The sequence below is a fragment of the Varanus komodoensis genome, unplaced genomic scaffold, assembly GCF_004798865.1.
Source record: "Varanus komodoensis strain SLA01 unplaced genomic scaffold, ASM479886v1 scaffold102, whole genome shotgun sequence".
Classification (NCBI taxonomy): domain Eukaryota; kingdom Metazoa; phylum Chordata; class Lepidosauria; order Squamata; family Varanidae; genus Varanus; species Varanus komodoensis.
Genome location: NW_025335279.1, coordinates 930,971 through 943,828, shown reverse-complemented (window position 1 = coordinate 943,828; position 12,858 = coordinate 930,971). Strand labels below are relative to the sequence as shown.

The 12,858-nt window shown below is 50.4% G+C and overlaps 2 protein-coding genes across 4 annotated transcripts in view; both read right to left on the bottom strand.

The window, feature by feature from the left end:
- LOC123017781 (zinc finger protein OZF-like) overlaps positions 1-2,104 on the bottom strand; it is a 69,453-nt gene extending 67,349 nt beyond the window's left edge. For all 3 annotated transcript variants that reach the window (XR_006413666.1, XM_044419350.1, XM_044419351.1), the window contains exon 1: positions 1,937-2,104. The gene's annotated coding sequence lies outside the window, so the exon portion shown is untranslated. The remainder of the gene's footprint in view (positions 1-1,936) is intronic.
- A 3,559-nt stretch (positions 2,105-5,663) lies between these two features.
- LOC123017793 overlaps positions 5,664-12,858 on the bottom strand; it is a 12,884-nt gene continuing 5,689 nt past the window's right edge. The window contains exons 4-6 of the mRNA XM_044419374.1: positions 10,516-10,642; positions 7,441-8,571; positions 5,664-6,932 (exon numbers count right to left, since the gene is read on the bottom strand). Coding sequence (XP_044275309.1) covers positions 6,256-6,932; positions 7,441-8,571; positions 10,516-10,642 — 1,935 coding nt within the window. The 3' untranslated portion in view covers positions 5,664-6,255. The remainder of the gene's footprint in view (positions 6,933-7,440; positions 8,572-10,515; positions 10,643-12,858) is intronic.

Below are 12,858 nucleotides of genomic sequence, written 5' to 3'. Positions count from 1 at the left end.
TTGCTTATTTATCTGGCCAGGGCGACTTCTTTTATATTTTATATTTTTTATTTATTTTATATTGTTAATTTTAATTTTATATTGTTATTTTTGTATTTTATTGTATTTTATTGTGTTTGTAAGCCACCCCGAGGCTTCGGCAAGGGGCGGCATAGAAATATTCTAATAATAATAATAATAATAATAATAATAATAATTTATTCCAAGGCTTTTCTGTACACCTCAGTGCCAAAGGAGGCTGGGTTGGTGGGTACATATGCAGGGCCTTTTATGCAGCAGCACTGAACTATGGAAAACTCCCCAGAATGGACAGGCTGCTTCTATCTCTACTGAGTTTTAGACCAGAAGTAAAACTGCTCTTACGCCAGGACTTTGGTGGATTTTAATACTGTTTTAGGCCTACCTTAAAGAATGATTTTTTCTTCTTTAAGCTCTTGCAGTTTTAGTGTGTTTCTGGTTTATGCCACTTTAAACTTTTAACGTTCTGTATTGTATCTCTCCCCCAGAGGAGCGGTTCATAGCCTGGGGGTGCTCCTCGATCCATCTTGTGTCACTTGAGGCTCAGGTGACCACAGTGGCTTTAGGCCTTCTACCAGCTGCACCCCTGCCTACACTCTGGTAGTCTCTAAATTAGATTAATAAGATGGTTCAGAAGCTGCCACAGGTGCAGAATGTGGCAGCCAAGTTAATAACTGGGACCTCAGGTCTGAACACCTAAGACTAGTTCTGGCCTTCTTGCACTGGCTGCCTGTATGCTTCCAATCCCAATCTATAAAGCCCCACACAGCTTAGGACCACAATACCCATTGAAGTACCTCTCCCATCTACGATCTATTCAGTGGCCTTCCTCCAAGCACTGACTCCGAGGGAAGTGCAGAGGATGGCAACGAGGGGAAGGGCTTTCTCAGTGATCCCCCCCCCGACTCCCATCTGCAGTATAACCTCCCTATGGTGGGCCAGCTGGTGCTGAACCTGTCATCTTTTCAGCAAAAGGTTAAGATGGCCCTCTTTTCGGAGGATTTTAAGGACTTACTTGGCCACCCAAGGGCATGAGGGGGATCAGCAGGTGTTGCAGAGTTTTTAAAAAATATATCATCTGTTTTAGCTGTTTTTAGCTTTTGTCTGATTTATCTTGTATTTTTTTCATTTGTTTTTATGGATTGTGTAACCTGCCCAGAGAAGTTCAACTACAGGGTGGTACAGAAATGAAATAAGTAATAATGATGATGTTGCATTTTAGGGGTTTAATTTTAGTGAACTGTCCAGAGAGCCCTGGCTATTGGCCAATATAGAAATGCAAGAAATCAATCTAATTTGAACTTTGCTTTAACAGCCCTAGTGAGCAAAAAATAGTTTCCATAAAGAACTAATATGATCCCCCCTCTATCCTGCCCTTAACTATTTAGATCCTGGGACAGAAAAGATAGTCCTGTAGTGCTCATACAAGAAAATCACAAAGCTTGCAAAAGAGAAGAAAAAAATAGCGTCGGTTGGAGTGTTCTTTGTAGGACACATGCGGGAAGAGAAAAATGCTGGGATCCTCTCGCCGGTTTAGCAACTGGATTGTGCTCCTGCTTGTAGGATCCCTCTTCTGCTGTTGCGGCGGCGACAGCGTCTCCTCCTCCGCTTTCCCCGCGTCCTCGAGCAGCTTCTCCCAATGTCAAAACCTTGACAAGGTGGCAGCCCTTTTTCCGTGCCAGCTGAACCCCAAAGAGCAAAGGGAGCCCTGCTCCGGGTCCTGTGTCACCAACCCTAAAGAGAATTGGGATCCTACCTGCACTCAGCAGCACTCATTCATTAACACGGATATTTTTTTTAAAGCATGCAATCCTTTCATGCATGTTTCTAATCACACACACGACGTAATACGTTCAATCTGCATTAAAGGAGCCACTGATGTACGTTGCGGCTACAAGGCTATTCAATGCTGGCTTACCTGGGAGCAACCCCCATTGAATTCAGTGGAGCTTTCCTTCAGAGTAGACGTGCCTGAGATCGCGCTACACGTGATCGTAACTGCTCGTTATTAAAGGATCCGGGTTAAGCTTCTTCTGGAAGGAAAAGGAATGGGGGGGGGGAGAAACAGCTTCTCCCGACGGCTTGTGCGGGCAGCTGGTCCTTTGATTTCCGCTTCCCGTCACGTGACTGAAGCCAAGCCAGGCGAATGGCAAGCCAAGGCTGCCCAATCCGTGCACTGAGCGCAGGGATGGGCTAGACGCGCGTTGAGACGCGGGAAAGAAGTGAATCGGACCGAGGGTCTTTTGTAACGGCTTGTTACTGACGTGTACTCTCAAACCCATGTTCCACAGCAAATGGAAGTCACAGATATACTGCCTCTGCTACTGAAGGTGGCATATCTCCATCAGGACTAGTAGCCATTCATGGCCTTCTACAGCATAAATCTGTCCAATCCCGTTTTATAGTTTTTCAAATGTGAAGAAGCTGCCCTTTCCAATCGATCTCCCACCAATAGAACAGGAACAACCTGTTTGGGTTCTAGTATTATCCGAATGGAAAGGAAATTCTTCCTACCCTTCTCCACACCGTGCACTATTTTGTACACCTCTTTTAAGGTTTCCTGGTATGGGAGTTGCTACAGCCCCTTGATAGTGTTACTTGCCCTTCTCTGCGCTTTTTCCAGCTGTACATCCTTTTTAGGTTTAGTGGTGAGAACTTTATACACTGTTCTTAGTGTGCTTGAAACATAGATTTATAGAAACTAGTGTGAGGTTGGCTGATATATTTTAAATTCTTTCTCTCTTTGTGACTAATATGGAGTTTGCCTTTTGCACAACAGCCACACACTGAGTTGTCATTTTCGCCAAGCAGTCCACAACTCCAAGATCTCTTTCTTGGCCAGTCACTGCTAGCTCATATCCCATCAGCATATAACTGAAGTTGAGATTTATGGCTCCATCATTTTGCATTTCCTTACACCCTTTCCATGCACACATTTATATGATACACTCCCATAAGCCTCTATTCAGCCATACATTCTGAGTGCAATGGGATTTATTCTGGGGTCTTGGATGTGTATACCAACTGCAGCCCTTCCAGGGATGTCAGACCACAACTCTCATCAGCCTTAGCCAGCACAGCCAATGGTGAGGATGGCAATCTGGAAGGCCACCAGTTGCCCTCCACCAGCCTTCCCCAACGTGGTGCTCTGGACTACAACTCCCTGCTTTCCTATCAGACATGCCACACATGGCTGAGGGGAGCCGAAGACCCAAAGATCTGAAGGGCCACTAGCAATGCCCCCCTGGACTGGCTCAGCCTCCTCACCACTGCAGCCTGATCGTTCACCCGCCTCTCACTCGGGCCCAGACAACGGTGACGGTGAGGAGGAGTGGCAGTGGCAGATGACATGGCCGTCCTGCTCCCAGGCTCTCCACTTGCCAAGCAAGCCAGCAAGCGCCAGCAATGCGGAGCAGCAGGTGCAGCTGGCGATGGTGGAGTGAAGGAGGACTCGCTGAGGAAAGGGCCCACTAAGCATAACTTGCTCAAATGCCCTGCAGAATCCACAGCCAGTTTTCCTAGCAGAAAATGCTGGCCCAGGAGTAGTTCTGCACCCTGCCCCGGACACGCACATCACACCAGTTGGGATGAGAAGGCGGCACACTGCCACTGTGGGTGGCTGCAATTTTATTGTATTTCAGAATGCAACCTTCCAGTCGACCCTCCTGCAGACAACACACAGAGGAAGAATGATTTATCCGTGCTCAGTGTGGAGACAGAAGGGATCAGGGTGCACCAAAGTTCAAATGCAAAACAATCCAATGCACAGGTGCAGGCTGCCTCTCTCTAGCTCGGCTGCCACAAAGATGAGAAGGATCTCAGGGCTGCCGCTGAACCTGAGCAGGCTGTGAGACACAGCAGTGCAATCTGGCTACCAAAAAGGCAAGGGCAATATGAGGCTGCACTAACAGGACCTTCGTTTCCAAGTCACGGGAAGCAATAGGGGTGTCACTGTTGAAGACAAATGCATGCAGAAATGGTCTGAGAGGAAGGAAGGAAGATGGAAAGAAAATCCAAAGAAAAGGTTGAAAGAACTGGGTGTGTTTAGCCTGGAGGAGGACCCAAGAGCTCTCCTCCAGTTTCCGCCCACAAAGGAAGGCAAAGACTTTTGCTCTGCCATCCCAGAGAGCAGGATCGAATATATTGCCAATCTTATAAACTTGTACACGAGTAACACCACACAACCCAGTCATACAGACTAGTGTTGTACTTGGGAAATGGTCAGAAGGAAAAGATGGGAATAGCTTCCATTTAACTCTGGTGGGCAGGATTCATTAGAGAGAAATTATACCCCAGGAATACGCAAGTGAACTAGCAGAGGGGAATGGGAGGCCGCACAGCTCCGTGTCTTCTCGCAGAGTGGGTGCAATTTCCTGCCAGAATGCCTGGGCCAAGGGCAGACCCTTCTTCCTTGGGCAAGCAAATGTGGCAGTAACAACCCTTTCCAGTGTCGCTATGCTTTGTAACCTATTAGCTAGAGCACGCAAGCACAACTTTCTCAGCCCTGAGGGAGATACCGGGTGCCTGCGGGGGTGTCCAGGCCAGACGTGTGCGCAAACGTGTGCATGCAGACACAACTCTCTTATGCACATCACGTATTCACACTGTGCCTGTCTTGAATGGCTCCTAATACTGAAAAATGTTCAGTTTAAGACAGGGTATGCAATTTGTGCTCTCTTCTTGAGGGTAATGAATCCATCGGGGGTTGGGGGACCTCTCCTGCCCACGCTCACATCCACCTCAAGCTGCTGCTCCCCAGCTCACTCACAACTGTAACCAAGGGAGAATAAGAGCTCTCGCAGCAGGCTGTGTGGTTCCTGCATCTGAGGAAGCCGGCCGAGAGCTCTGAGCAGTGTTTCTTACAACATTTTAGGAATGAGGTCTCTATGGCAGCAATCACAGAGCCCATTTCTACCCCACTGCTCTTTTACTTTTTCAACTGTGCCACATGCTGGATATTTTGGGAAGCTACCCAACAGCATGTGGGGGGGTTCCTTTTGTACCCTAACTAAAGAAAGGCAAAAATGAGGAAAATAATACAGGGCTGGATACTGCCCTGCCCTGCCCTGCCCTGCCCTGCCCTGCCCTGCCCAGGTTTGTACTTTACTTAAGCAGGTTCAGTGGCAACCCTTCTTTGCAAGAGTGCTTGTATTTCAAATTAAAAGCTAAAGGTTGCTTTTCCCGTCGGCCAAGGGAAATCTTCTGTTTAAGCTGAACGTGTTTTTGGCAGAAGCAAGCCATGCTGAGCACAACAGAGCTGACTCCTAGGTAACTACAAGCTGGACAGCGGCCCTGCCGTTCTAATTAGCTGGTTATCTGTGCCATGCCATCATCTCCGATTATGCTTCAAAATTCCCTGCTGTGCCAGGAAGGCACCTCTGTCACAGAGAATCAACAGATGTGCTGGATGCTGGGGAATTGTCTGAAAGGACACAAGTCTATTGTTATCAGGTCTTCTCAAAACTCAGATCTGAGTATTTCTAGAAATCTTCTCAGATGAAGTCCAAGGAACCAGATGCTAATAGTAAATACTTTCACACAGACACACACACACCAGCAAATAGGCATTTTCCCAGTAAATACTCTTGAACTTGATGTACCATGTTGCTGATACATATTTCTGTGATGAAACAGTGGTGAATGATTTGTCGCAGTTGCATGTTTCAAAAAGAGGACTTTAACTTTTATTTTCCATACAACTGCAAAATGGTTGCAAAGTAGCCACTATGAGCAATTCTGGCTAGAAAGAACTGGGCACTGTGGAGTGCTATTTAAAAAAAAAATGCCGGGTCGAATCCGGGCTTGGTAAACCATAAAGATCATCGACCTGTATAAAGGCATTGCTATAAGGTGCAAAAAACAGCACCACTTTCTCAAGTAGCATAACAAAGAAAAGCCTAAAGAACACTGATCATAGGCATGGTACAGTAGACCAGGGCCAGGGCAAAATTACATCTCTAGAGGCCTTGGACTTCAACTCCCAGAAGCCCTTGCTAGTACAGCCCGTGGTCAGGAATACGGGGGGGTTGAAGTCCCAAACATCTGGAGGTGTACATTCTGCCCGCCCCTACAGTAGACAGTAAATGGAAGCACCACCGTCATCTTATCCCCTTTCAATGCTTCGAGAACCGTTTTTTCCTTGAGAAGAGGAACCATGCAAAAGCTGCAGCGGCTTCAACCTTCTGTTCAACCCTTGCGGCCCACCGCTACTTCCACCTAACCTCCCGTCCCCGCTTCCTAAGTAGCTCGTCCTCGTTCGCCGGCTGACTTCTCAGCAAGCGGAGGGTCTTGCTCAACACACGTGGGCTGGGGAAGGGAAGGGGCCGGTATGGTACTTGAATGCAGGGACGCCGCACGTATCCTATCGGTGGGAATAATTGGAGAAGGTTGTGGAGCCACTGCTTGTGCGTTTAATGAGTCCGCGATGCGCTCCAACAGAGTCGTTTGCCTCTCTAGGGCAGCAGTGTACTTCTCCATGCACTTCTGGAGCGCCGCGTCGGAGCCACGCATGGCTGTCGCCATCGTCTGGCTGGACTCCCGTATGCTCCTCGCGATGTGCCTTGCGCACCAGACGGCCACCCTGCGGTCGTCGACCCGCCTCTCCGATTCCTTGCTATCGAGTTCATAAAGAGCCTCTCGGATTTGCTCCCCAGTTTCCCTGGTGGCCTTAATAAGATCTTTGGCCATCTGCGCTCTCTCCGCTTTCCTCTTGTTTCTGAATCTTGCAGCCCTTTGTGCATTGGTCAACGGTGCCTTTTCATCCAGCTCCACAGCAGGAGGGATATAGTCAAAGCACGGCTCCTCCGCTGCACCGGCAGCCCGATCACCACCCACGCGAGCATCCATGTGTCCCACGCCGTCCAGGAGAAAAGAGGCGGGATCTGCATTTTCAAGCACTTTGCCCTCTTGCTCAGCTGTGGAGCAGCAGAAAGAGGCCGGTTAACAGCACAGCAAGCACAGTTGTAAGCCAGAGACATGGACAGCCGGAGGGCTATGTCCGGCGCTGGCAGGGAGCCTGCATACATGCAAGCACACTTGAGTGGGAAGGAGGCTTTAACATCATAGCCACCCCATGCAGCGTATCTTGTGGGGTGGCGGGGAGGAATCGACTTGGGCTTGCTACGAGCCTGAGGCCGCTTCCTCCTCCCACAGCTCTCCCCGTGGGCGCTGCTGCCTTGGTGCTGCAGAAGGTCTGTCAACCTGGACCGATATCGCTGCCCCCGTCTTGCCGTTAGTTGCAGGCAAGCAGCGATACCGACTGGTGAGTGGAATTCCGCGGTGGGCGGCAGCAGGTGGGCCGCCCATCTTTGTCCAGGGGCTGCGTGTGGCCCATGGGTCGCGCAGCTCTGTTCTAAACGAAGGCTCAGTTCCAGTGCTATGCAACGAAGCTAAAGTTTGTGAAACCCACTCACGGTGCCTTACCTAGAGATGGATCCCTGGGCGGCGGCTGCTTCCGATCCAGTCTTTCTCGCACATGGCTGCCATTCCTGAGCCCGTGGATGGTGGAGAACCGGTCCTCAAAAGACTGGAGCAAATCCACAGGAAAGTCATCCTCCCCCTCCCCTCCGCTGCACGGCTCTTCCGACAGCTCTGACAGTGCGTTCGGGTCCACGAGGACCTCGGCTACCTCCGGAGGGTCTCCATCAGCCACGATCTCTCTTATTAGCTTCGTGTCAAAGTCGAGCTCCAAATCCAGGGCTGCCTCACTCTCTTCTTCCTGCTCTTCCTTGCACTGCTTGTACATGGCGCTTGCAACGGTGGCGCCATGCTCGTCCACCACTCGCACCTCCACCGGGGGCAGGCCGCCGGGGAGCCCATTGCCGCTCGAGCTGGGCTGCTCCTCCTGGGGCTCCTCCTCTTCAATTTTGGGAGTGAGCAAAGCGAGGTGCCCTGGGGAATTCAATCTGAGAGGCTTATCCTCGGCTTGCGTCGACGCGCTCCCGCTGGGCTGTGAGAAAAGCTCGTGGTGGTGAAGGGCGGACACCCAGCCGGCCTGAGCAGGACCCAACTTCCCCTGGAGAAGACGGGCCTGCTTTTGAGGAGGCGGCCTGGCTTGGCTCGCCATTGTTAGAGGCTGCCTTGCCAGGCCAGAAGTACCCGGAGCGAGGGGTGAGGCCTGCCGAGCCAGCGCCGCCTGCTTCGGCCATGGGCCCTTATCTGGCGCCCCGCTGCCCACAGCATACCGAGGGGTGCCATCCCTTCTGTGCAGGAGGATCGTGGCTAGCTTATCATAGAAGGGCATGGTGCTGAGTTCCGCTCCGGGGCACTTATTCTGCGTGGTGACCTCCTTAAATTTCTTCTTCAGGGCGTTCATCTTCTCCCGGCACTGGCGAGCCGAGCGGTTGAAGCCTCGCAGGCCCATTTCATTGGAGAGCCAGTTAAAGACTGCCTCGTTATGGTACATATTCCGGAGTTCATTTTGCACCTCCGGGCTGACCCATAAGTCGACAAAGACTCCAATCTCTTCCTTGCTCCAATATTTGGCCCTTTGCCTCTGAGACTCCTGGGTGTCCTTTGCCGAAGCAGCGGGAGATGGCAAGAAAGGGGTCCGGCCTGTTAAAGGGACACAAAGGAGAAGAGGGCGACATGAGAAGCACGTGGCTTTTACACACTCCCACATAGTTATCACACCCCATTAAAAACCTTTAGCCGCTTGCCCATGGCCATTCTGTCCTGAAAGCACCTGAGCTCATCTGATCTTGGCAGCTAAGCAGCTTCAGGCCCAGTTAGTCTCTGGATGGAAGACCACTTGGAAATAACAGTAGGCTCCGAGCCAGGGCTATTAAAATAAGATCGACTTTTGCTTCAGAGCTCTGGCTTCTATAGGTTCTGAGAGACTATGTACACTGATCTATCCAATAACTCAGTACTGGTATCTAATATAAATCATGGAATGTTTCCAGGTAACTCTAGATTTCTATTTGTTTTCATTTCTGTACATATATGCTTTGTATGCTAAGGTCTATTGCTGGTGCAAATAAAGATGGACTTGACTTGAAACCTTCAGCCACCAGCATTAGGATACCGCGGGAAGGATGGTCCCTGTGCTGCATGGGATCCCTAGGAATATGGTTCCCCAGATGCAAGAAGCACTTAAGGGCAAGGGGTCAAACACTGGTGCTGCGCTGCACAGCTGGGTAAGCAGGCTGGGAGTGTCTGATACCAGAACCCAACAGGGTCATTCTAAGAAGCTGCACACTGGGGGAGTCAGGACAGATGAAAGGAAAGCTCTCCTTGCACAGCCCTGGGAACCAAATAGCCACCTTGCGTTCCATGATGGAAGAAAGCTGGGACAGAGGTAACATGCCCGTGTAACCCCACTTAATTGCACTGAACAAGGTGCTTGGGGGAGAGTGGAGAAAGAGGACGTTCCAAACATGTGGTGCCACCACAGAGGAGCTCCTGTCTACTGTCATCACCCACCCCCCTTCAAAGGATGGTAGGGTCCACCGCAAGGCCTCGAGCTCCTAATGCTTGGGAGGGTTCATGTGGGAAAAGGGGGTGCATATAAAAATTGAAAAGGAAATGAACTGAAATAGAAAGTTATGCACAGCAAATATTTCCTCCAAGCAGCATCTCCCCCACGGCTGCGATCAGGTACACTAATGCAGGCAGGAGGGTTAGGGCTGCCGGCAGAGAGACAAGCAGGTTTGAAATATGCAGAGTGGAGGGAACAGCCCTTGGACTTCCTTCTCACATTATTCAAGCAGGGTGGCATCACTGTGGAAAACCCCTTCCTGAGCCCGGAGGAGCCCAGATTCTTGAGCCAGGGGCCAAATCCAGCATACTCGAGGGGACAAATCGGGACCTCCCCCACCATCACCTCCTTTCCTCCCACCCACCACCAATCTTGGTGATTCCTTCTCTGAAGCCCCTGTCTGAAAGGTTCAAAATGTCTCTCCTATTTTATTTATTATATTTATATTCCACCTTTTTTCCTTTCAAGGAACTCAAGGCGACTTCCATAGTTCTCCTCCTCCCATCTGATCCTCACAAGAACCCTGTGAAGTAGGTTGGGCTAAGAGACTGTGACCAGGCCCAAGTCACCCTGTGAGCTCCATGGCTGAGTGGGGGCTAAAACCAGAATCTCTTGTGCCTCAGTCCTGCTCTCTTAACCTCTACACCACACCGGCTCTCCTATGACTCGGCTTCTGGAGAAAGAGCTTTATGCTGAAAGAGGCTGGTCTTTGGGGTATTTTGGTCTTGGCCTTTAGTCCCACCCACCACTCAAACGTGGCCCCCAGAGGTTCTGCACCCAGGCGGGGCGAGAAGCCTTCAGTACTAAGGAAAGAGCCAACGGCAGAGCTTCATCCCCAGGCAGCATCCCTGCCAATCAAATGGGCCAATGCTGGGATGGGAGGAGTCAAAGTACGGCTCCTCCCACACAGCCCCCCCCCCCCCGGTCTTGGTGCCTGGGGGAAGCAGTTCAACAGCGGTTTCCACACCCCTGGAATAAAGCAAGGAAGGGCGCTTTGGGAAGAGGCTGCTGCTCCATACCCAGCGACAGCACATTCTGGTAATTCTCCTGCATGACCTCTTTGTAGAGTGCTCTTTGCGCCCAGTTCAGCAGAGCCCACTCCGCTTCAGAGAAATATATGACCACATCTTCAAATGTCACAGAGCCCTGGAAGACAAAAAAGAGGCGGCACCTCAGGACCTGTTGACATCCTAGCCAGACTCAAAATGTCTTCCTCTTTGAAATTCCCGGCACTTACACTACACAATGAAGAAAAAGCAGGGCTGAAATACTCAGCCAATTTCACCTGCAGATTAATCAATTTGTGCTTCGGAGCACAATACACTCCTGTTGCCCAGAACCTTCTGAACTTGGAAGAATATGGGGATCCTACATGCAGCAGGAGTGCAGAGGGGAAGGCTCCTTCCACAATCCTGCCACTCTGCAAATCGCCTAAATGGCTGATTTTGGTAGCCTAAGTGCAGTGCCACAGAGCTGGACATGGGGAAGCTGAGGCACCCCTGCGACGCACAAGTCCCCCAGCTTGGAGCACGCACCTTCTCCCCTCCCCTCCCCTCCCCTCCCACCAAATGCCCCCCAAAGCCCTCCCCCAAGGTCACCGTTATGATCTTGGACAAGTAACTGGTGCCATTCTTTCTGCACTACCTACAAGGCAGCAAGGGTGATTGGAGCTACGAGGTTGGAGAGATTTTCTGAGCCCACAGCTGGGAATCTAGGCAATCCTGCACGGCTTAGCATCCATAGGATTGTGATCTTGGCCGATTAAGCTGAAAGGGCCCATTTTAAACTGGTAAAGCAGTGAATTAAAGGCACATGTATTTACCAAAAATCCAGGGGGCACTAGGTCATTGAAAGCCACTTCACATAGCACCTTAAACCAGTGCCTATGTGGATACGTTGAGAAATGGTTAAAATGAGAAAACAAAGGCTGCAATTCATGGCATCCTTACTTGCACGGCTTATGGCTTATCTATGCATCAGATTTGTATGCTGCTAAACTGGCAAATGCCCTCAGGGCAGTTTAGAATCATAGAAATAACTACGAAGTACAACAATAACAGTGGCAATATAGCACATTTTAAAATATTAAAAACAACAAGGAGCGGTAATGTAATAATCAAGCAATGGAGTAAAGCTCACACAGCTGCTTAAAGCAGGAAGTCTGATGTCTCAATGCTTTCCCTAATGACATCAGGCTTCTCTGGCTCCAAAATGGCCTTCGGTTTAGAACAAAAAGGCAGCGTTACCCCACAAATTCTGCAAGGGTGCCATCCTGTGCAAGTTTGGACAGAAAAAACAAGGCTCTATCTCCTGGCAAGAAGTGATGACTTTTTTTTTGGCCTAAATAAGCATAGGTTTGCACCTTAAAAACTGAAGTCAACCCAATACATTAAAATCAGTGAAAACATGATGGCTTGGTTTCTGGCATCCCCAAGGGAAACTCCACCACATTTAGGGGTTCTACAGCCCATGCGCTTCCTGCACCTTCAGTCTCTACCCTTCTTCCCAATGCAATGTCTTCTTTACAGTTGCTGCCTCCTTGGGACACAATTGTACAGCCCCCTGGCATGGTCTGGGGCACCCTAAGAGAGCACAGAGACCTGGATGCGATCTTGGAAAAACACCCTTTAAGTGGGAGATGGGACTTGGACCAGGAACAGCCCTTTCCCCAGCCTTGCAGCTGGCACTGTTCTTTCCATTCTGATGAGAGAGGAACTTATTTGGAGTGGTGATGAGGGTGAGGAAGGAAAGGGGCTGGACACTGCCATCCTCCAAGGAATCCTGGCAGTGCCTCACCCTCTCCAGCTCGTGAGAAGGGGAAAATGCTTAGACCGCTGAAATAGAACATCTAAATGCTCTGGAAAGGGCGGGAATGCTTCCCCCACCTTCCATGGGGCACCAAGCTCAGAAGACTACAAGCAGCATCACCGTATGACACCCTAAATTTAATGCAGTGCTACCTCGGCTCACAAACACCGCAACTCACAACTAAATCGGGCCACGAACAAAAATTTCATAAAAATTATGACTCGGGTCACGAACTCCACATTGAGTGGCGACCACAATCGCAGCCATCTCCCCACACCCCCAAGTGGGGAGATGGCCGCAATCATGCTGGGGGCAGGGGGGAAATGGCCAGATTGCGCCCGTCTTTCCTGCAGGAGCGCACCCATGATTGCGCCCGTCTTTCCTGCAGGAGCGCACCCATGATTGCGCCCGTCTTTCCTGCACAAGCGCACCCATGATTGCGCCCGTCTTTCCTGCAGGAGCGCAACTGCGATCTCGGCCATCTCACCCCACAGCACGATCGCACCTGTCTCTCCCCTCCCCAGCGTGCCCACGTTCGCATCCGTCTCCCCCCC